Raw genomic sequence first — 21,940 nt, 5'->3', positions numbered from 1 at the left:
TATTTGTGGATCGAGCATTGCGTCGTTCTATGCTGTACGGTCCGTTCTGGATGATCAGTCACACACTGGAGAGTTTTACATTTTACCACTACAAACATTCAAGAAACTTTGACCCACACAGGCAATCTACATGCCTCTAAGAGACATCATAGTGACGCATATTATTATGCAACAAGACTCTTAAAGAAGCGCGCGTGTGCCGCTGAACACGTAAACAATCTGTACTGCAGCCAATCTTATCATAACGAGCCGAGGAAGTAACCCAAGCAGCCATCCACCCAGAGAGTTTGGTTTAATCAGTACGCTCAACGCTTGCGCGCCTCGCCCCGAGACGATATCTGGGCTTGCCAAGACACCCATCTTATTGATTGCTCGCACGCGTGCACGCATGCTCGTGAGCATCGCTAATGCGTTCTTGAGGAAATGGAGCGAAATCTTAACGGCGCCTGCTGCCGTTGCTTTGCTCGCTTGCTTGCTTTTTTGTTTTACGAGAGCTTTCCAAAAATCTCGGTTGGACGACAGGCGCGAGGGCTCCTGGGTTCTTTTACGAGAAGCATCGTCGGGGGGGGGGGGGTAGGTGAGAAGTGAGATTGTAGCTAGGGAGAGCAGAGGAGTTTGTGTATTTGAACCTCAAAGTCAGCACAACGCAAGGGGCTGCGCGAGGAATGTCAAAGAGATGCATTGCATAAGAAGGGCGAGATAGAGCACGAGTTGTTCGTGGCTAGGAACTGCACGGCAAGATCGGTTCAGCAACTTCCAACGAAATGTCGACAGCAAATTACGCCAGACGTAGGGGAGCGGCGGTGCAGTGGTTTGTATGCACACTGCGTTACGCACCCAGCATCTCGGGTTGAATTTCCAGCCACGGCTAACACCAGTGGCGAGTGATATTCGAACGGGTTCTGTGCCCTCCTTCACCAACCCGCACTAGATAGAAAGTGTGGTCAAAGCAACCCCCATGACTGAAACGATGTGGGGGGGGGGGGGGGGGGAAGTGGGGGTGAGTGGCCTTCATCCAGCAGTGGATTAACAAAGTCAGGAACAGGAGGTTGTGATGGCTGGGGCTACGTGTGCAGTCTGGAGGAGGGGGGCAGGTTACAGAAACCCAAATTGTAAATGGCAATCAAAGTTTCGTAACTAAGGGGAAGTGCGAATAAGCCAGACGGTGGGACCATGTCAACCGTGTGACCGTGCAGGGAGAGGTGGTGATGCGTTTGGAACTCGCAGAGCTGCATTGGCTTGCGGGCGACGAACAAACACATTATAAGGTCGCATTCATTAAATACACACATCGCTTTCACACAAACGAACCACGATACTTTGCTGGTCTTGTCAAGGAGCATAAACCAACCATCACGTGCGAACTCCGGCCATCCTCGCAGGGCAGGTTGTGGCTAGCCATCGGAGAAAGACGGCCGCTGCATCGCACGCTTTCAGATGCGCTTCTGCGGCCGTCTCGAACGCTCTTCCTTCCGATGCTGGGAATCCACTGGAGCGATGCACTTTTAAATTATTTAGATTGAAAACCCATTTCTTTAGAATTGTTTTTTGTGTTTAGTTTGTTGTCCTTCCCCCGCGCCTCGAATTAGCACGGTTGGTTACGTACGATTGCGAAAGAATCTCAACATACATACACATATACATACAATTCAGCACATTGCCCTACAATGTCAGTGAGGTGTAGGTTTCATCTCTGAATGCGCACAATAGTGGCAATTGTTCTTGAATAATTCAATGATTGCTAATTCCAACTGTGACAGTTAATCACGAACATTGATATAATGGCCAAGCAACTTGCATTTGTTTGCGTATATAAGCGATGTGAATATATACACTTAACTTTAGAGAGTAACTGCACATCAACAACAACAAACGCAAATTTACTTTGCTGCGTCTGTAAACTTTGTAGTTTTCAGCGTTCAGAAAACGTGGTGACATGTCGTCTTACCGATCGGAGCCTTTGCGTCGCAAGGCGTTAGAATCCAAGTCGTGTTTCCCACTTTGGTTGACGGATCAAAAGTGGTCTTATTGGCCTGAGCACAAGAAACATTGAAAAAAACAATTGCGTGAATTCAATGCTTTACAAGCAAGGATCCATAACTCTTTGGTTCTTTCGGTAGTCACTTCAGTCAAATGTGTATTGCTGTGGTTGTCACACCTGATGATGATTGCTTGTGTTGAAATGGAAATGTCGTGATAAAATTTACTTTTATTTATTTTATTATTTTTCATCTACGTGACTTTACCAAAAGAACCAAGGAGTATAAAAAAAAACACTCAGGGATAAATGTGGCTAGGCCAACAGTCTAAATATAAGCAATGCACAATAACAGTTATTCTGAAATAGAAAATAAGAGTCAGGTGCATTACACATTTACAACCATCTTTCAGTCTTATTTGCTCACAGTCAAGCGACGCTAAGTATTTTTTTATTTAACACTTTTCACTCGGCTTCAAAGATGCTTTTAGTGCTTGTAATGGTGTTTCCACATCAAACACCCGCACATATATGTTACAAGGCACACTGCCGCACAGCACTTGAAATAACAATCTAAGAAAACGGGAGGCAAACCCACCTAAACGACATTTACAGAATTGCGTGACAACACAAAGTGACAGCATTAATACGACGTCGAGCAACGTGGTGCGGCACTTTGTACTGGTCCTGCCACGCAATGCTGTGTAGTTGCCACTTACAGAAAAAAGCACTTGCTGTGGCAGTCTGTAAAACGAAAGGAGGCTGCTTTTGTAGCCCTGAATCAGACTGTACGCAGTAGCGTAAAGGTATACTCGTGTACGCTGGACATTAATCATAATCCATCTGTAAGGGGTAATTTTAATGTTACAGGAAGCTGTATAAGTTTCATAAAAGTCCAAACTTTTTTCACATATCGCATGAGTGTCAAAAGCCTATTCATCCATTCTAATTAAATGCAAAAGGCTGCACACCAAGCGAGTTTTCAGCAATATACCTGCAATATAACTCACGACGGCTTCTGAACAAGGCTATATATACATACACACACAAATGACGTGAACCAGTCTTAGCCAGGGAACTAAATTTTATATTTATTAGGATGGCATCTGCTTGAAAATTACCATTATAATGTGAGTGATGTCAAAGGTGCTGTTGTACTCATTTTGCTGCTAGGTGCGATATGAATGGAGCAATTATTCGTGGTCCAACGACTTCGGGTTGATGGTATGGCACAGACGAATGGCACGCGGTCAACTGTCCCGAGGTGATTATGTCTCCTTAAATAACATTGTCGATTTTGAAAGTCCTCTCTCAAAACAGCAAGATGAAAATTTCGGCTACTAAGGCGTTGTGCGCTAATGCTACAAATATTACTACGGAGTTCAAGGTCACATTCTGTGATAAATGTTGCTTAGGGCAGTGGCATTATTAGGTATTTTTTTTAAGATTCCATAGAAACTGGCCACATGTGTTTTTCCTTCCCTGTGGCTGCTTGTACTTTCAATGACTTGGAAAGGACTTGATTGCGACCATAATTCGACTGCATAGAAAAAGCATGTGCTGAATATTGGGAAAGATCAACGTGGTTATTATTACAACAACAAAAGTATCACAACAATGGGTGACATCGAACTTTTAATTGCTTTTTCATTGAATAGTGTCATAAGAATTTAGCGGACATATTTCTTAACTCGTTTTGATAGCAAATACACCAGGAAAGGTGTCAGGCGACAAAGGAAATCCGGGTTGAGTTGACCTGCACTTTAAAACTGAAATCTAGTACAAAACTAATCGAGTTCTTGATGAGAAAACAAATGACAGAACTGAAATTTTAATTTCTGCCCTTAAAATATGCGAGACAAAATACTAATGATTGTAGGTATATAATTCGGCAGTAATATGTTGTATCATTTTGAGGAAGTGTTAAAGTGATTACAGAAATAATGACATGCAGATGTTGAAGGTAAATCCTTAAATAGAAATTAACGGTCCTTCCCTTCAACAGATCTTCCAACTGACTACACAAGCTGACAGATTCTACAGACATCCGAGACAACGTCAATGGCAAAATTGGGTACTGCAGCCAACACGAGGTTTATATATAAGACACTAGCATAAGTACCCGGCGTTGCCCGAGTGAAAAATATATTTCTTAATAACCTTACATATATACACAGATGGGCTGCTACCCCTGCCCCCCCCCCCCCCCCAGCCACGATCTCCTGGGCCGCTGTGCAGTAATATGTACGGCCTATAGTGTGGTGGGGTGTCGAGGCCTAGTACCATGCAGAGCCTCCGGCCTCGCCTAAATTGCCCACCCGGCTGAGGCTGGGTACAGGGGCCGTTACCCCCCCCCACCCCGCGCTACAATAATACTGTCTAATCGCTATAATTTTATTATCTACCGACCCTATAATAGTAATTGCACACATTGTGGTGGGGGGGGAGTGAAGAGGACGTGAAACTTTGATGAATTTACCTCAGAGTCGCGTGTTAATGCGTGCGCATATTTTTAACGGGAATTAAAAATGGCGTCCACCCCGCAGCGAATGCGTCGCTACCCGTTGCCAGGGGCAACCGCCGTCCAATGAAACTGCGTATGGTCCGGCGACACACAGACAGACAGACAGATTTGCGATTTTATATATATAGATTACATTACACATTAATGTCTACGCTGGCCTACACTGAGTGAAATGTAAACGATCACAGTCCCTGTGGCTCGCAAGTGCATAGTATTGTATATAGGATGAACTATAGCACAATTGCAAATAGTATATACAGGTAGTCCTCTGCTTACGATGGAGATGCGTTACGACGACCCCATCGTAAGTCGAAAATATCGTAAGTCGAAGATGGCCTAGCCTACCCAGGAGTCTTAAAGAATGGTGATAATTTAGCAAAACAGAGCAATTTACAGTACCGTACTGTATAAATGATATACTGCATGTATTTATTAATTGCAATACTGTATTGCACAGTAAAATGTAAAGTAAAATAAAGGTAAATTCTTAGCCTACCTATATGAACCGCGATTTAATTGAAAGTTTTTTCAGTAAACAATCCTATCTGCTATAAAAACTTTTAACATGCATTGAACGTATCGTATCGTGGTAACCCTAAAATGAAATCACTGAAGCTACGTATCATACGTACAATTTTGTCGTATCGCTATCGCCATCGTAAGATCGAAATATCGTAAGTCGGATCATCGTAACTCGGGGACTATCTGTACTACATAGTGTTATAGTGAATCTATGCAGGATCATCTCTTTCTTCACGAAAATGTTCCATTTTACACACACACACAACATCAGGATCCCAATGGATGTATCTCAAAATACAGATTTATTAAAGTGAAGGAAGAGCAATACTGCACATCAAGTGCAATAAAGCACATCAACCCATTCAGCTTTTTTTCTTTTGCTGTAGAATTCTACCAATGCCATTAATGATACACAAACCTTCATTAGTGTCATATCATTCTAAATAAAATAAAAAATAAAATGTCCCCGACATTGAACGCTAATGAAAGGATCCTTTAATAGCGGCGCAGCATTCAATGAATCTATCAAAGAGTGTTTTCTTGACAAGTCATCAATGGTAACGCAACATTTATCTTCAATTGTCACATCCAATCCACTGAAATCGACCAACAACAGCTTTAGATATAATCAATTACATTCACCAATTAACCAAGTTTACATTAACGCTGTTTAAGGGGGCCACATTTATCAGCTGCAGTCAAGTAACGTCTGCTGAGGTGCATTACAAAGCATGATCTTTTATCGCAAAAACATATTCGGAAGTATTTGTTCGTTAAAAAAAAAACCCAAGAAAACTAATGCACCCCACTGTTCCTACTTTTTTAAAATATAGAATTGTTTATTAAAAGTAAGACATTTTGGTTTTGAGATGGCTTTTCCCTCCGAGCAATGGATTATTTACCATTTATGGTTTTTAAAGACTTAAAAAAAAGTTAAGATTTGCGGCGAAGTGAGCAGTTGCACGTCCTGCGACAACACTGACAAACGCAACACAGCTGTAAATGTTCACCGTCTTCATCAGCCCGGGGCCAATTTGTATTCGTAAAAAAACACAGATGTGAAAGAAACAACATTTTTCTTCCAAATTATGTCTATTTTTTTCTCTTCTGCTGTATCAAATTCAAAGAATATTACTGGTAGGAACCCACTGGTTCCACCAGCCCACAGGGGATTATTGTGTCCGTCCATCGTGCAGGGAGGGGCTGGGTGGGGAGGGAAAAGCTGGGTGGGGAAGGGAGGGTGGGGAGGGGCTGGGTGGGGAAGGTGGGGCTGGGTGGGGAGAAGGTGGGGAGGGGCTGGGTGGGGAGGGGCTGAGTGGGGAGGGTGGGGCTGGGTGGGGAGGAGAAGGTGGGGAGGGGCAGGGTAGGGAGGGTGGGGCTGGGTGGGTGGGAGGGGTGGGGCTGGGTCGGGAGGGGCTGGTCACCCCGTGGTGCCCTTATAAAACTCAACGTTTAACCTACTCACGCCGGCTTGTGCCCGCCCTCACAGTCGGGCATATTTGCGGAATACACCACGCCGCCGTTGACCCTGGCCATTGACCGAGCAACCCAACATTCCTACCAGCTCCCTCCGCAGGAATGTGTTTTGATTATCATCATCAATTTCACTGAACAAATTACTAAGCGGCGTACACAATAAACTTACGGTGCCCCCTGCCCGACATTCAGGTGTAAGTTGGCGAATTACATCACAATTTAGGGTCAAGATCCAATTCAAGAATAATATAAGGAGCATAAACCACCACGCAAACTCCGGTCATCTACGTAGTTGCTTTTGGCTCGCCATCAACCGAAGACAAATACGATCACTGCACTCTATGCATGGATGTTATGTAGGTAGCCAACTGCATGACCTGAAGCCTCATTAAGCTTGACCCTCCACCACCCTGCCATTTTTTTACCTCATCAAACGATGAGGGGTTTATAAATGTTTGAAACACTGTAGGATTAGCATGGTCAAATATTTCAGTCACGTTTTCACCCTAGGTCAAAGGGCAAATGTTACAGCTCGACATTAATACCACGGGTGCCTGGTTCGATCCAGTGGGAACGGGCTTGCTGTACGATGAATAATAATGCCGTGCTGTGACCGACAGATTCACAGACGGTCAAAGGAAGTTTCGACTAATGTAGATACGTTTGGGTGGCATCAATAAAGTCAAAGCTTCTCCCCGTTCAAATGACCCTGAGCCAGTGGCGGGGATATTTCACATTCCTATGGTGGGGGCCAGTCCGCCCAACGCACAAACGCTGTCGACTATCGACAAAACGGCAGCTATTTTATTGATCGCAGAAGGACGAGCAACCGACTAGAATCGCTGCCCGAGCGTGATTCTAAGTTGCAGCCTTCAGATGTGAGGAGAGCGCTCTCCCCCCTCCAGTGTCGCTTCGCCAAATCCACGTCCGAAAACTTTACACGTGGGATGACCGATTGGTAATCGTAGCTTTTTTTTTTTAAACAAAGTCGTTCGTTGGAAATGTGTTTAAGCTGTCCATCGGTTTGTGATGAACGCTCAACGGCGCACTGCAGACAGCAGGGATGACGCAAACTCGTAATAATGATTTTGTTTGTAACTCTCAAAGACACCGTCGTGAATTTCAATCAACCGTCGGTCGAGTGCTTATTTTTCTCCGGGCTAGTATTGTAGTAGTAGCTTCAACCTGCATGGTCGAATAGGCGATAAATAAATAATTGAACGCGAACACAGGTCGAGCACGTTGGTTGTGTTTTGATGAACGTCGTTGAGATATACACTCGGGGGTAGGAGAATACAAATTGTGCTAAGCTTCTGTAGACAAAACCAAAACAATTCATGGCTCGTGTTTTCGTGTTGTTTGTTGTGGTAACGTTCTGACCCGCCCCGACTGGGCATCTTTGGGAAAAGCTTTATAGCTCACCGGATTCCTCCTCCAGTATGAACACTGATTGTGATTATGAATAATTGTTAATCTTCTTGGTTCTTTCGGTAAAGTCACGTAGAAGGGAAATAATAAAATAATAAAAATAAAACATAATAAAATAATTCTCACGACGTTTCGGCCACAACGCAAGCAGCCGTCCTCAGGTGAAGAACAGGTCTGTCGGAAAGACAGCGTCAGACCTGGTCTTCACCTGAGGACGGCTGCTTGCGTTGTGGCCGAAACGTCGTGAGAATTATTTTATTATGTTTTATTTTTATTATTTTATTATTTCCCTTCTTCGTGACTTTACCGAAAGAACCAAGAAGATGAATCCTTGCAGTCACGAAAGCTTTAAATCGAAATCATTGTTAAGTCTGCTATCCGTTCTTCTTCGGAATGGTGACTCGTCTGAGTATGCTGACATCTCATCTATGTTGTGTTCGCGCAGCAGTCTTCCTGCATACATGTATCGTGCAGCACAACAGGGAAACTCTGCAATGGAATCCAACTTTTGCGTTGCTTTGTGTTGACTGCATAGCATGTGCGTCAAGCATATGCAAGCATGGATTTCTGAGGAGAGGAGGTTTTGCTATGTTATGTAAAGCCCTTCATTGAGATTCTAAATGAAGTGCATTTTTATTAAGGCCAATCGATAGACCAGTGTTCTTGATTAATGCAAATCCAATTAAATTGCTCATTTTTCAAGGTCTGAGTAACAAATGTTCTTCCTCGTTATCAACAACCATCATCTATCCACTGCTGGATGAGGACTTCCACACATTGTCGCCATCCCTCACGATCGTGCGATGCCATAACACGTCTTGCTCCTTGCGCCATGAGCTGAGCTCGTCGCTCCATCTCCACCGCGGTCGGTCCTCTCGGTGTGGCATCTCGCATTTGGCTGCCATTCCCCTCACCACTTTCATCCATCTGCCGTCATCCCTGTTACCAAGTTAATTTACTTTCAGCAATTGTCAACAAGATGTCTCCGATTAAGTGTTTGATTCTATCTCTCAGTTCTAGATTTGAAGCTTTCGTGACTGCAAGGATTCATATTCTTAGGTTGTTTCGGTAAAGTCACGTAGGTAAAAAATTAAAATTAATAAAAGTAAAATAAAAATAAAAAATCACGACGTTTCGGAGGCAACACAAGGCAACACAAGCTTCCGTCTTCAGGTGGAACAGTTACAGCACGATAGCTGTATCAAGTAAGTACTTGGAACCGTCACAGCACGATAGTACTTGGTACAGCAATCGTGCTGTGACGGTTCCACCTGAAGACGGAAGCTTGTGTTGCCTACGAAACGCCGTAATTTTTCTATTTTATTTTAATTTTACTTTTATTAATTTTAATTCAAATTTTTTTACCTACGTGACTTTACCCAAAAAACCTAAGAATATCTGTCTCTCAGTGTCATTTAAAGAAACTAAACAATAACTTTTAGTTTTTTTACCAGTTGAGGCCCATTGAGCTATATCGCTCTTTTTCAGAAGCGGCATGGCCACAAATGATAGCCCAACGAAAAGGCGTATCACGTGTAACTTAAGAGCAGACAAACACTCTAAACTCACATTGATTCTAAATGTGGAGGGAAAAACCGGAGGACCTAGAGAAAAATCCACGCGACAGCGGGGAAAACACACAAACTCCAAATAGCAGGCATCAGGGTCGGGATCGAACCCACGACCTCCTGTATACCAGGCACGGCAGTTCACATCTTGCCACTGCGGCACCGTCTCTCAACACTTCTTCCATTATCTTGCGCAGTGTCCAAGCGTCTGATCCACAGCAGCTAACGTGCACTGATTGAAAACGTTCTTCGTTGACATTGGTATGTTCTCATTATCGTGGTTAACTTTTAAAAGGACACTCACTTCTGTTCTTGTTCTCATCTTCAGTTAATTATTTTGGTCCCGGTCTGACTTCATTAACTGCCCAAGGTACATATAGTCTGCTGTGTTTTCAAGTTGTGCCCCTCCAACATTTAATTTTTATTTTGTTTCGCAAAACGTGACGTTCCCTTGTTGTTTTTGTTTGCTCACATTTATCAAAATTTCAACTTTGCCAACCTAGTTGATGAAGTTCCTGACTAACTTCTCACACTTCATGTTCGCGACCGGTTAAAAGGGATTCGCGGATCTAAGATGGCAAAAACTCCGAAAGAATATCAGACCTACTTCCTAAATATTTACACGGAAATGAAAAACCACAATCGTGGAATGATGCTGTCATCACTCTTCTTCTCAAAAAGAGAGCCAAGACTGTTGCTCAGAATTACAGGCCGACAAGCCTCCTATCACATGTATATAAAGATCTACGAAACACCAAAAAATGACGTTTTAGAGACCAAACAACAATTCCAGAAAGCTGAATGAAGGAATAACTTTTCCACTCAATACCACATGCACACTATTAATACAATTTTAGAAATGACATATGAATATCAATTGCTGCTATGATTGGTTTTGATCGATTATGAAAGAGCATTGGATTCTGGAGGAGTTGAAGCAGTCATCCATGTTCTCACAAATCAAGGCATTAATAACAACATATATACAGACATCGTGACAACCGATTTCAAAGAAACAACTGCATGAATATAAGAAGAGGCAGGCAACTTTGGAAACAACCTCCTAAACATGGGAATGCGTTTGGGACCTCTAATCCCAGATATATATATACGATCATAGGGAATTGAGTAACAACACTTACAAAGTAATAAGTAATCTTTCGGGACATTTTATATTCTTCTTTAGAACAATGTGTCATGAATGCAAGTAATGTCTCTCTCAGAATAGATGACACACTTTAGTAATCCTCCTATGAATTACTGGGCAGACCCAAGAACTGAAACCGCTAAGTTCGAGCAGGCCGCCCTCTGGCATCGGGCTCTTCAGTTGTCCAATTTCACGAGACGTTCGACACATGCCTCGTTTATCCATCTCAGGGAAGTTACTGTATTCCCACTGGCGGTGAATTTGGGGCGGCGGGCATTCCCAAGAAAAGCGTGGACCCCATAATGCTGATTCTCAAAGCACACACACTTGCCGAAGGAACAGAAATCAACTCTGGTGGCGTTAATTTGAAAAGGGAGATTCACGCGCTAAACGCTCGCCCATGTGTTCGGTGCCTAGGAAACGCACAGTCGCATCGCAATGAGAATACATGTTGAATGTATTAGTGTTTAGTACAGCAAAGGAAAAATTATGCAAAGAGAGAGTTGCGTCACACTTGGTCACTGGACACATTGCTTATTCATTGAGCCGTACACAGATAAGGCAGCTTAACGCATTCCCGAGAATGGAATTGTGCTGTTCATTGCCATTTAACCAAGCGGCTATGTGCGCTATACACCAGGGCAACGGTGCAGCACATTTGAATGTTTGGGTTCGCAAAAAGCATTCCAGATAAGAGTAAAATGTTTGGTGCACTGCTGCCTGTTGCGCAGAATATGTGGTGTGACTGACGTCTGAGGTGTAGCTAATTTTCTGCTATGCATCTACCCAAGGTGTTCTCATTTGCATTGCTTATGTTGCCGCCTCGATTTAAAGACGACGCGATCCAAAGCGTGAAGTGGACGTTATGTTATTGCACTATCAAATCAAGACTGATCCACGGCGATGTGGCCATCTGCTTCTGCTGACTCGGCTTTACAGGCCAGTGTGCCACCACGATGGCTTTCAAATTCCTCCTTTTGCGCTGGGCCACACAGAGTAACTCCGACAATGCTATTAAACTATTAAAACCATTTTTGTGTTTTACCAGGTAAGGCCCACTGAGTTATACAGCTCTTCTTTCAGAAGCGACCTGGCCACAAATGAAAGCTCATTGAAGTGGCTTGTCACGTGGAAATTTATAGCAGCCAATTACTCGATTCTAAATGTAGAGGGAAAAACCGGAGGACCCGAAGAAAAATCCACATGACCATAGGGAGAACGTGCAAACTCTAAATAGATGCAGGCATCAGGGTCGGGATCGAACCCACGGACACCTGTATACCAGGCGAGGCAGTTAACATTTTGCCACCGCGGCATTCCATAATGTCCCATGCATCATGACACAGCAAGGGGTTAGAGGGTTCCCACCTTGAAGAGCGTGACGAGGGGATCCTGGCGTGGCTGTAACGTCACATCAGTCGACTGTTGCAGCGCACGTGAAAGTGATGCATGCGGCTGTGAATTGCGATTCTCTTTTCTCATTGACAAAGCTTCACACTATTCTTTGGTTCTTTAGGTAAAGTCACGTAGATAGGAACATAATAATAATAAAGTGAATACAAATAAAATAAAAACATTAATTAAAATAAAAACTACGACGTTTCGATCGCAACACAAGCGGCCGTCATCAGGAAAAGGGGGGTTAGCCTCTAAAGGCAAGCTTTTAATAAAGGTTTAAATTTTTTAAGCCAACATTTAAAGCTTAACACTCTTGTGCGATGGGCCCAGGACACACACAGCCGAGGTGTGATCACAAAGATAGAAACAGTGTGTGTTTGGGGGCTGTTTGTTCCTTGGAACCGAGACTCGGCTAAGGCCGATGATTCTGCACGCCCTCTGAAACTAAATTCAAGGTCATGCGCTAAAGACAGAACACAGACGATGGACACCTTCGCAAGCAACCAAAAATGTGCACAATCTGCCGCTTTCCCCGTGGGCTGTCACCCATAAATGTTGGAGATAATTGAAATATGTTTTCAAGTACTAGCCATGACGCAATGCACTCAATAAAATGTGAACACACGAGACCTGAATAGAGAGCAACATTAATTTCACTGCCATTTTTTTTTATCAGTTTAGATTCGAGAGCGATGATGGAGGCCTCGACGATAATGACGATGAAAATTTTGAGCGAGAATGACGATGCTCAAACGTTTGCAAACGCGATGAGATTGACGACCGAAGTGATTATCCTGACCGATGTGACGACGATGACGGATTGTGTATTGTGTTGTACACTCATCTCGCGTTTTAGTTGCGTGTGCAATGCTCTGTCAACTCACCAGGTACTTCTGATTGCCGTACATGACATAGTCCGGTGCTAGGCTGTACATCACGTAGTTGACATGCATCACGGTGAGCATGAGAATGAGGCAGAGGAAGAGAAGTGCCTGGGGCCGTGTTCTCCCAGTCCGGATATTATACAGCTGGTTAACACACGCACAGAATCACAGTGTTACACAGGCATACGTACAAACATACACACATGCAAGCTGTGGGGTAGAGGTGATTGCTGTTAGCTAGCAGTTGTTACAGCCAGCACGTCACACGAGAAGGTGGTCTGGCCAGCGCCCGAGTTACCTTTATCTCCCGATTGCTGATGTCCACACACCATACCAGGTGGTCTCTTATGTAAGGCTGAGTAAGAGGTTCAGCACAGGTACAGACAGCATTTGTCACTGGAGTTGTGCATGGTTGGAAAATCGATCCAATGCTTGTCTGGACAATAGCGCAATGCAATAACCTCTTTGCCACCGTACCCCATAAACCCACATGAACATGTCACGTGTAAACAATGCAATGTGAATATATTATTGTCGAACACATTTAACCTATCGATGCAGAACAACGCAATGATATAAATAGTTTATCATTACAATGCACATGACAAGGAGAGCCGCGACCCTCACCAGGACCAGCAGATTGAGAAACTAACCAACGACAAAGAGAACGCAAATAAAACACTATTTGTACCCTCATTCCTGTTCCTACATACATCGTTTAACTTAAAAGTAACAAACCTCAAAATTACATTCCATAAACTTCAATGTACATGTTAGTTTTAAAATGTAAACCCTCAATAAATAAAGTGTAATAAGGTTGATAATTTACATACTTATGAATGTTCTTAATTACTTCGTGAAATATTTCAAGTGCCATTTTCTGCATTTTGCATCTGCAATTAAATTGTATGCTTGGGTCTCTATAAAAAAAAAGAGACTTCTGCTCTTAACGGACACTTACCTGGTGATCACGACTATTATCGATACATGTACCCCCCCCCTGTCCCCTTGTCCTCATCATACGTCATGAACCCAAAGACACAACTTGTTAGCAAGACAGCTGCAACATACTGTACATTATTTTCTTCGATTTTTTTTCTCCCCACATGTGGAGTGTGGGCGGCAGTCCGAGGAGGCTGTGATTTATCAGCCGTGGTCGGTCAACTCCAGTATGACTCAGGTCATTACATGCCCCCCCCCCATCACAGCGGCACCAGATTAAGGTCGCCGTGGGCCCTAAGCCAGGAATCATATCTCAGGTCTCCGTCCGATGTCTTTCCGTCACCATCCCACCTTGGAAACCCTTTGCAGGGACCCCCGGGAGGCTAGGTAGGACGTCATTACAATCAACAAGGCACCGATGAGTGGGCGTCAATGGAATCTCAGATTCGTCCAGAGTCCATCGTGGCCAGCAATGGGTGAAGCCTGAGAGCTTTACTGTTTTACATCCCCTCGACAGCATTAAGAACAGGGCATGATTTCGATTTAAAGCTTTCGTGACTGCAGGGATTCATCTTCTTGGTTCTTTCGGTAAAGTCACATAGAAGGAAAATAAGAAAATGTTGAATTTTTTATTATTTTATTATTTTCCTTCTACGTGACTTTACCGAAAGAACCAAGAAGATGAACAGGGCATGAATTAACCCTGCCTCAATCCTATTTGTTGATGTGAAATGACAGGACATGATAGCTTATGCCACTTCATGGCACCGCACCTCGCCGTTACTTCCTGGCTTCTGGAAGATCCCGTAACTGATATGCAAACAACTTATAAGAAACGAGGTCTTCTCTTACAGCATCCCAGCATCTTACTTTAGGTCTGCCATTGGTTTCTGATCTCTGGGCACCAGTCCAATGGCTGTTTCGGTAACGTGTGCTCCTACGTCCTGCGTACATGCCCACCGTCACAACCTGGCCTTGGTGATTATGCAATGCTTTCCTGCCACTCTCTACGCTGGACTCAAGCCGTGTACTCAGCCTGCCATCAAAGAACGAGAACCCTCCACTTGTAACCTAAATGGGCGAGATGTTAACTACCTCGCCTGGTCTACAGGAGGTTGTGGGTTCGATCCCGACCCTGAAGTCTGTATATTTGGAGTTTGCATGTTCTCTGTCCCCGTGGTAGTAGCATGGATTTTTCTCCACGGCCTCTGGTTTTTCCTCCACATTTAGAATTAACGAGGGTTTAGAGTATTTGGCTACTATCAATTTCCACATGGCAAGCCAATTCATTGAGCTATCATTTGTGGCCAGGTGGCTTCTAAAAAAATAGGTGTATAGCTCAGTGAGCCTTAACCGGTAAAATAAAAATAGTATAGTTTTTATTTTTATATTCCAAAGCTACTGCCATCCATATTTACATTCCTATCAATCGACTGAATCTACATAATGAAGCGACCTACTCAATAAAAACTAAAACTAGTTGATTGGCTTACCAGACCAATATTATCCAACAGCATATTTTTAAACAAGCAAAATCTGGAGCAGTGCCAGGCTTGTCAAAACTGGCACAGAGTCTGGTGGTTTAAACAAATTTTGCAGATTAACATAAGTGCTGACGACAAATAGGCCGATAAGACGAAAACAAATATTCGCATTATGGATGAACAAGCGGTCTGGATTTTTTTAAAACGTATTATATAGCCACGAATTGTTTATATCTACTACCCAGTGCACAGTGAGTGTTTTCTTCAATGCACTTACAACTTTGCAATGCACACTGCAAATAGGCACACCTGAGAATCTCGATAGGGGTCAAGAACGCCTGTCCTGGAGGTCAGGGTCCAGTGGTAAATGCCCTACGGCGCGCGCTGTCTGTAGAGCTGCGTGAATGCTGAGCCACGTTGTGACTTGGAAATTAGTTTCAGGAGACCAGGTTGTTTGCCACAGCATGGGCACAGCAGGGAGTATGTGCAGTCCCCGTCGCAGCCAATCAGAGAGGCAGCATTTTATAATTTATTTAATATGTCTGCAGCTCCCAGAGAGTGAAGAGTAGCGACATAGCTTTGCAAAATGTCACGCTCCGTCTCCAATGTGTTTTCTTTGCACGTTGTAGCTTGATGATGAAATTCAATTATGTACCACACTGTATATTTTCTCCACGTGAAGAATACGTTTTCTGTTCAAAAAAGAAAAAAAATTGAATCAGGATATATATGCTGCACTGCAGATGCCAATGGTTTGGCAGCCCAGTGTGGGGCCAATTCCAGAATGCCACGCTCAATAACATTAAAGTCTCTTGATGATGTAATTTTCACGCAGTATTCCCTCGTTATTTACGTACTTGCTATCTGCGAATCACATCTGGAACTCTACGCGACTGCATCATGCGATAAAGTTATGGGATAAAAAAACATTGGTTTTCGTAGGCCAATATAATTATCCGCGAAATGTGCTATTCACAAGCATCTCCCGAACGTATTCCTCGTGAATAACGAGGGAATACTTAAATATACAAATACATACAAACTTAGAGATGCCAAGGTCGTTAAGGGACATAATGCTTGGACCAGGACACCAACCCGCCAATATGAAGATGCTTTTTTTGAATCTGCATCTCAGCTGCACATGACTAAACTAGGGTTCCATTGGAGTTGATGGGTCTCAGTCTGATTACCATGACAACACACACAATATACCTGTGATCTAAACCTTGTTTTCTTCACCTTCGTTCAGCATTGACAGCTAAAATTATTGAAATATAACGGACGATTTAAAAGCAAGAAGGGGCACCACTTAAGTGTTGGGTGAGAGAGGCCTACTTCAAAGTGAATCCAGTAGTAGGTCTGAGGTATCAACTTCTGTGGGCCATTTCATGACATGCTGCCTGGTTATACGAGTCCCAGAGAGACATTTCTCCATTCTGTTTGCATGACCCAAACAACACATTTAGGATAGAGTTGGCCGTAAAACGAACATCATGAGAAACGCATTCGCCGTGATCTATAAACGAGCCCTGAATACAATTGTCCTGGTCTCCTTGAACTAAGTTTCAAACCACTCATCCTGAAAAAGTGGCATTACGTCCCCACACATTTCCACATAAATGGTTTACGGTGAGGGAAAGTGAATTATTCAAGTGTGGCTTAACCTACAGTTCAACTCTTCCCAAGCTGTAGCATCGGCCTACGTTTCACATTTTGTCAAGCCAGATTTATCTTGCAGCTAGTCACTCAGGTCCATGCTATTAGGATAAGAGCCTGCTTTGTAAAAAAATAAAAATTGCATTCCTTATAAGAAATGTACATCACATTTAAACTTTTTTACGATTATCGCTGTATACTAAAAGCAGCTGTTTATCCCAAAGGTGATTTTGAGGAATATTGTTCTCTGGAGAACACACTCCATTATCCATCGGCTACACTTGAGTAGAGCTCAAATATGTTCCAGTGTAGGATTTTAATTTCAAATTAACAGATGTGCTCTGGCAACTGTTTATGCAGCGAAGGTGTTCTGTACTATTTATCGCTTCCAATTGCCGTGACAGTTTTCACAAATTGTTAACAATTGTCATTATTATTTCTAGTAATTCTAGGCACCATAATTATGCAAGATCACATCATTAAATCACACCGCAGGGCCTCGATGAATGTTAACAAAGCACTGTATTTGTTATTTGTTATTATCCTTCCGTGCTTGATGTTTAATGTATCTATGAAACGTAGTCAACAATCAATCGAAAGACGTTTCCAATTTCCATCATCCAGGCCTATATTCATACATTTCCTCTGAACACTTTTGCATTATTTCAATCAATCAAGAACTTAAGCAATCAGTGGCCTTCATGTGAAAACAAATGCATATCCATCATGATGAAAAGCCTTTTTTTTTTAAAGGTATTTCTGGAGCAGCAATGTCCTCAAGAAAAGTTCGCACTGCAAACTTCAATGTATAAAAACAATTGTAGATAGATAGCGTGCAGAAGCATTACAATCAAATCCAGTGCAAAACTATTCATACTTAAATACAATGTACAAGACAATACATCAGCATCATTCATCTGGTATTGTGGTTAGAAGGGTTGTCTCAGGATCAGAAGGTTAAGAGTTTAAACCCCAGTCATGGTCAATTCAGCACTTCACCAGGGTCGATAAAGGGAGTATCAGAAAGTGGACAGCAAATAGTGGCCAATCTATGAACAAACCAGCCCCTGCCATGTGAATGTGAAATTTCCTTCACTGGCTCAAGGTCACCGTACCAATCACTTGAGCAGGAGATGTTAAAACTTGACATGAAAGATGCATGAACATTATTGTTAGAATTATTATCAACCACAATAAATCCATCTTCATAGAAATGGAATTGCTGTCATGTCTGCATGAAAAGCTGCGAAGACATTTACATTCACGATTGTCAATTAGTGGTTGAAAACAAGGAATTGAAAATATTTATTACGTAAAATCGTTAATCAAGTACGGATAACATTTTTATAGTTGGAACACACTGCTAGCAATTGGAAGGTTGTATATTCAAATCCTAGTTGGGGGGGAGGGGATTGCCTCACTCCATCATCCCTTATGGGGTTGTTAAAATGAGCACGAGGAAGCCATCGGTAAGTTGTCCTTTGGAGTGAAGAGCTCCCACCATCAGAAGGTGTAAATTCCGGTCTCAAAAGTTACACGTAAAAATCAGCATTGCTCAATTGTTTAGAGTTATTTGGCCGCAATAAAATGCCACTTGAAATTCCAATTTGTTGAGCTATCATGTGTGGACAAGTCACTTCCAGGCCTTACCTGGTAAAATTAAACATCGTTATTATCATTTTAGTTAGGGGGTTAAAAAAAACATTGAATATTTTGATATCTGTGTAAAAATGTTGTTTTAAAGCACTGACAATTACAGCAATGGAATTCCTCAGCCTCCACAATTGTTCCCGCAGCATTGCATCGCTCGCTATGAGAAAGACAGAAGTAGCTTTTTGAACCCACTGCGCGCACGCGCGAGCCACCATGCACGAGAGAGCGCACGCCGGCGAGCGAGAGCGTGCACGTGAACTGCGAGTGCACGTGTGGAGAGTGAGCACCGATGTTTGCGAGCCAGCGGACTCCGGCCACCGTACCTCCAGCGCTAATCTTTTCCAGTCGCAATTTAAACGTCCACACGTCTCGAGCGAAACGCACACCGGTTATTGATAACCCCACACGAACGCAATGGCCACTAGCTGTATTCATTTGTTCACTGAAATTTTGTATTCGCTTAGCATTGAAAATGTTTATTTAATCGTTATTCTCCCCGAACGTCGATGTCACCGACACGTTTGGTTCCGCTTAATTGCCGACTCATCGCACCACGAAGTGAAATTCCGTCATTTGAAACTTACAAAAATAAGACTTCACATCACGTAGGCAGTTTCAATTCAGTGTGTCGGTGCACAGACTGCACAAAACGTCCATCGTAACCTTTCTGTCCACATACTTTACACATTTCTAGATGTTTGTTTTCCCTCCCCACCGGTCATGCAAAAACATATATTGTCTGCAAACTTGTCCAGTAAAGTCAAGAATCTATGGATATTTTTGCGAATTTTTTTTACTCGTGCAGGACTCAAAAACAAATCTCAATGCTGTTGTCATGACCGGGTTAAGGTATGCATAATGCTCTTTTGGGGACTAAAGCATTACAATTCAAAAGTTATTGTAATCAGACGCAAATTAAAGAAGCAGCCTTGGGCTAAGGCACGATATAAATCTATGCAAAATAAGATTCAGAAAATATTTATACTCAAATGAGCACCTCCCAGCAAGTGGTGGCAGACACTGGGGGCAGGAGGAGATTCGAAGAGGGAATTTATGTGTGCGGTAACGAGATTTGAAGTAAAAAAATGAAGACATATAATATTCTAAAGCTGATAAGTTAAATAGGTCTTGGCTAGAAAATGACTTTTGAGACTGGGAAAGTGGTAAGGTCATTTGCTGTTCCAAGAAACCCAGATGTTTAAACGACATGGTGTCAACGTGATGTAGCAGTGCCCTGGTATCTTAGCCTTAAGCCAGGGAATGGAAAGCCATCAATTGACCTAATCACAAGTATGCTTTCGTAGAACAGATGAAGCCATTTCAATGAATCTCAAATTTAATTCATCATAAATATCAGGCTATTTGCTGTCATAGCACTCTCACCCCGCTGACCATATCCATCAAAACTGACGTCTATTTTTGATTATTGTTGATGTCGCACGTAAATGTGAGGTGGAGCGGCATTATTTGAACCGCTCCTGGCCAAAGCGCGCAATCCTGCATAGTGGTGTAGTCAACTCCCACGAGTGATGCGTTGGAGAGGGAGCTTCACACACCGCGCTGGATTTATAAAGGCCTGCTAATACTGGTAGGAACCATCTGGTTCCACCAGCCCACAGGGGATTATTGTGTCCGTCCGTCGTGCATCCAAAAATGGGATGGGTGGAGAGGGTAGGGTGGGGAGGGTGGGGCTGGGTGGGGAGGGTGGGGCTGGGTGGGGCTGGGTGGGGAGGGGCTGGTCACCCCGTGGTGCCCTTATAAAACTCAACGTGTAACCTACTCACGCCGGCTTGTGCCCGCCCTTACAGTCGGCCATATTTGCGGAATACACCACGCCGCTGTTGACCCTGGCCATTGACCGAGCAACCCAACGTTCCTACCAGCTCCCTCCGCAGGAATGTGTTTTTTGATTTACAAAAAGTAACAGTTAGAGGCACATTGTGGAATTCAGAGGCAGAATACACAGTAAGTACATGCCTCAGGCAATGACTGAAGATGTACCGGGATCAAAATAGATGAAATAAAGACGTAAGTGGGAACAGGTCGCAGAATTTTGCACAAAAAAATGATTTGATCATGGCAATCATTATTTATGTATTATTCATGTATATTTCCTACTCTGACATAGACAGCAAACATGAACATTCGAAAGACAAAATGGAACAAAGGCTCAAAGGTTTCCAAAGAATCATGGAAAGATGCATGCGGCAAAGGCAGAAAGATAAATACAGGGACCAGCATACGAACTCGAATAAGAGACATCATATTGACTGAAGGAAAGTAGGGTGGTTTGGGCAGAACACGTCAATTGAAGGAATGACAACAGGAACCTGAGAAGCTTGAATGGCGTGGCAGCCAGGCCTATGGAACGCCTCGGCACTTGAAATCAGGCAATCAGAGTCGGTAGGTATATTTAAGGCTACTTTGAAACCCCATCTCGTTAAAGTGGCCTTCCCTCTTTAGTTTGGTCGGTTGCCCACTGGTTCTGTTTGTGTTTCCTGATTTTCATGCAATGCACATTGGGATCCTAGGATGGCATGCGCATACTAAGTTATAATTATTATCATTAAACCTGCGTAAGATGTGTGTGACACAGCCCGGCAGTCAAAATATATTTGGAAAACCCTGCTTGTCCGAGGCGTGCATCTTGTGCTTCTGTTCATCCTCAGCAGCAGAGCTACTTAATTATTGTATTTTTGTCTTTATAAACCATGGTTCATGCCTTGCCACGGACAGGTAATCTGCTTTCCAATTGCTTGGGCTAAAATGGACTGTTTACAAGTGGATCAGTAAACTTGCTAATAAAAAACAAGTATAACCCGTAAAAACAATTTTTTTCATTATAAATCCTTTATATGCGTGGCGGCTAGAGTCCTCTCGTCCTCTGGCTTGAGATGGCTGCCACCTATGGGTCAGATGATTGCATGGCACCATTAAGCAATTGGTAATTAAATATAATATTTTTGTCTTAAAAAGTGTAAAATTTTGGGAAAATTTTTTCATGAACATTAATTGTCACGCACAACGAGTCTGTGTGCAAAATGTCAGCTCGATTGGATCACGGGAAGTGGGTTAAAAAACGACCGAAAGATTTGCACGGTCCTAAGCAAGCAAGCAAGCAAGTGAACTTAATATAAAGGATTTAAAAAAAACTCCTCTCCAGGGGACTACCCTGGCTCCTCCCCCCCTCAACCAGTATATATACAAGGTCGGGTCTCTTGGGATTTCTCTTTACTTGATACAGCAAGCGTGCTGTGACGGTTCCAACTGAAGACGGAAG

At 43.1% G+C, this 21,940-nt stretch overlaps 1 protein-coding gene across 3 annotated transcripts in view; it reads right to left on the bottom strand.

Moving 5' to 3' along the window:
- The window catches only part of LMBRD1 (LMBR1 domain containing 1), a 320,053-nt gene that overhangs the window by 38,526 nt on the left and 259,587 nt on the right, over positions 1–21,940 (bottom strand). For all 3 annotated transcript variants that reach the window (XM_078873086.1, XM_078873087.1, XM_078873089.1), the window contains 2 exons: positions 12,926–13,069; positions 1,949–2,033 (listed from right to left, as the gene is read on the bottom strand). In XM_078873086.1, coding sequence (XP_078729212.1) covers positions 1,949–2,033; positions 12,926–13,069 — 229 coding nt within the window. The remainder of the gene's footprint in view (positions 1–1,948; positions 2,034–12,925; positions 13,070–21,940) is intronic.

The sequence above is a fragment of the Lampetra fluviatilis genome, chromosome 2, assembly GCF_964198595.1.
Source record: "Lampetra fluviatilis chromosome 2, kcLamFluv1.1, whole genome shotgun sequence".
Lineage (NCBI taxonomy): Eukaryota > Metazoa > Chordata > Hyperoartia > Petromyzontiformes > Petromyzontidae > Lampetra > Lampetra fluviatilis.
This window is presented reverse-complemented; position numbering and strand designations above follow the sequence as displayed.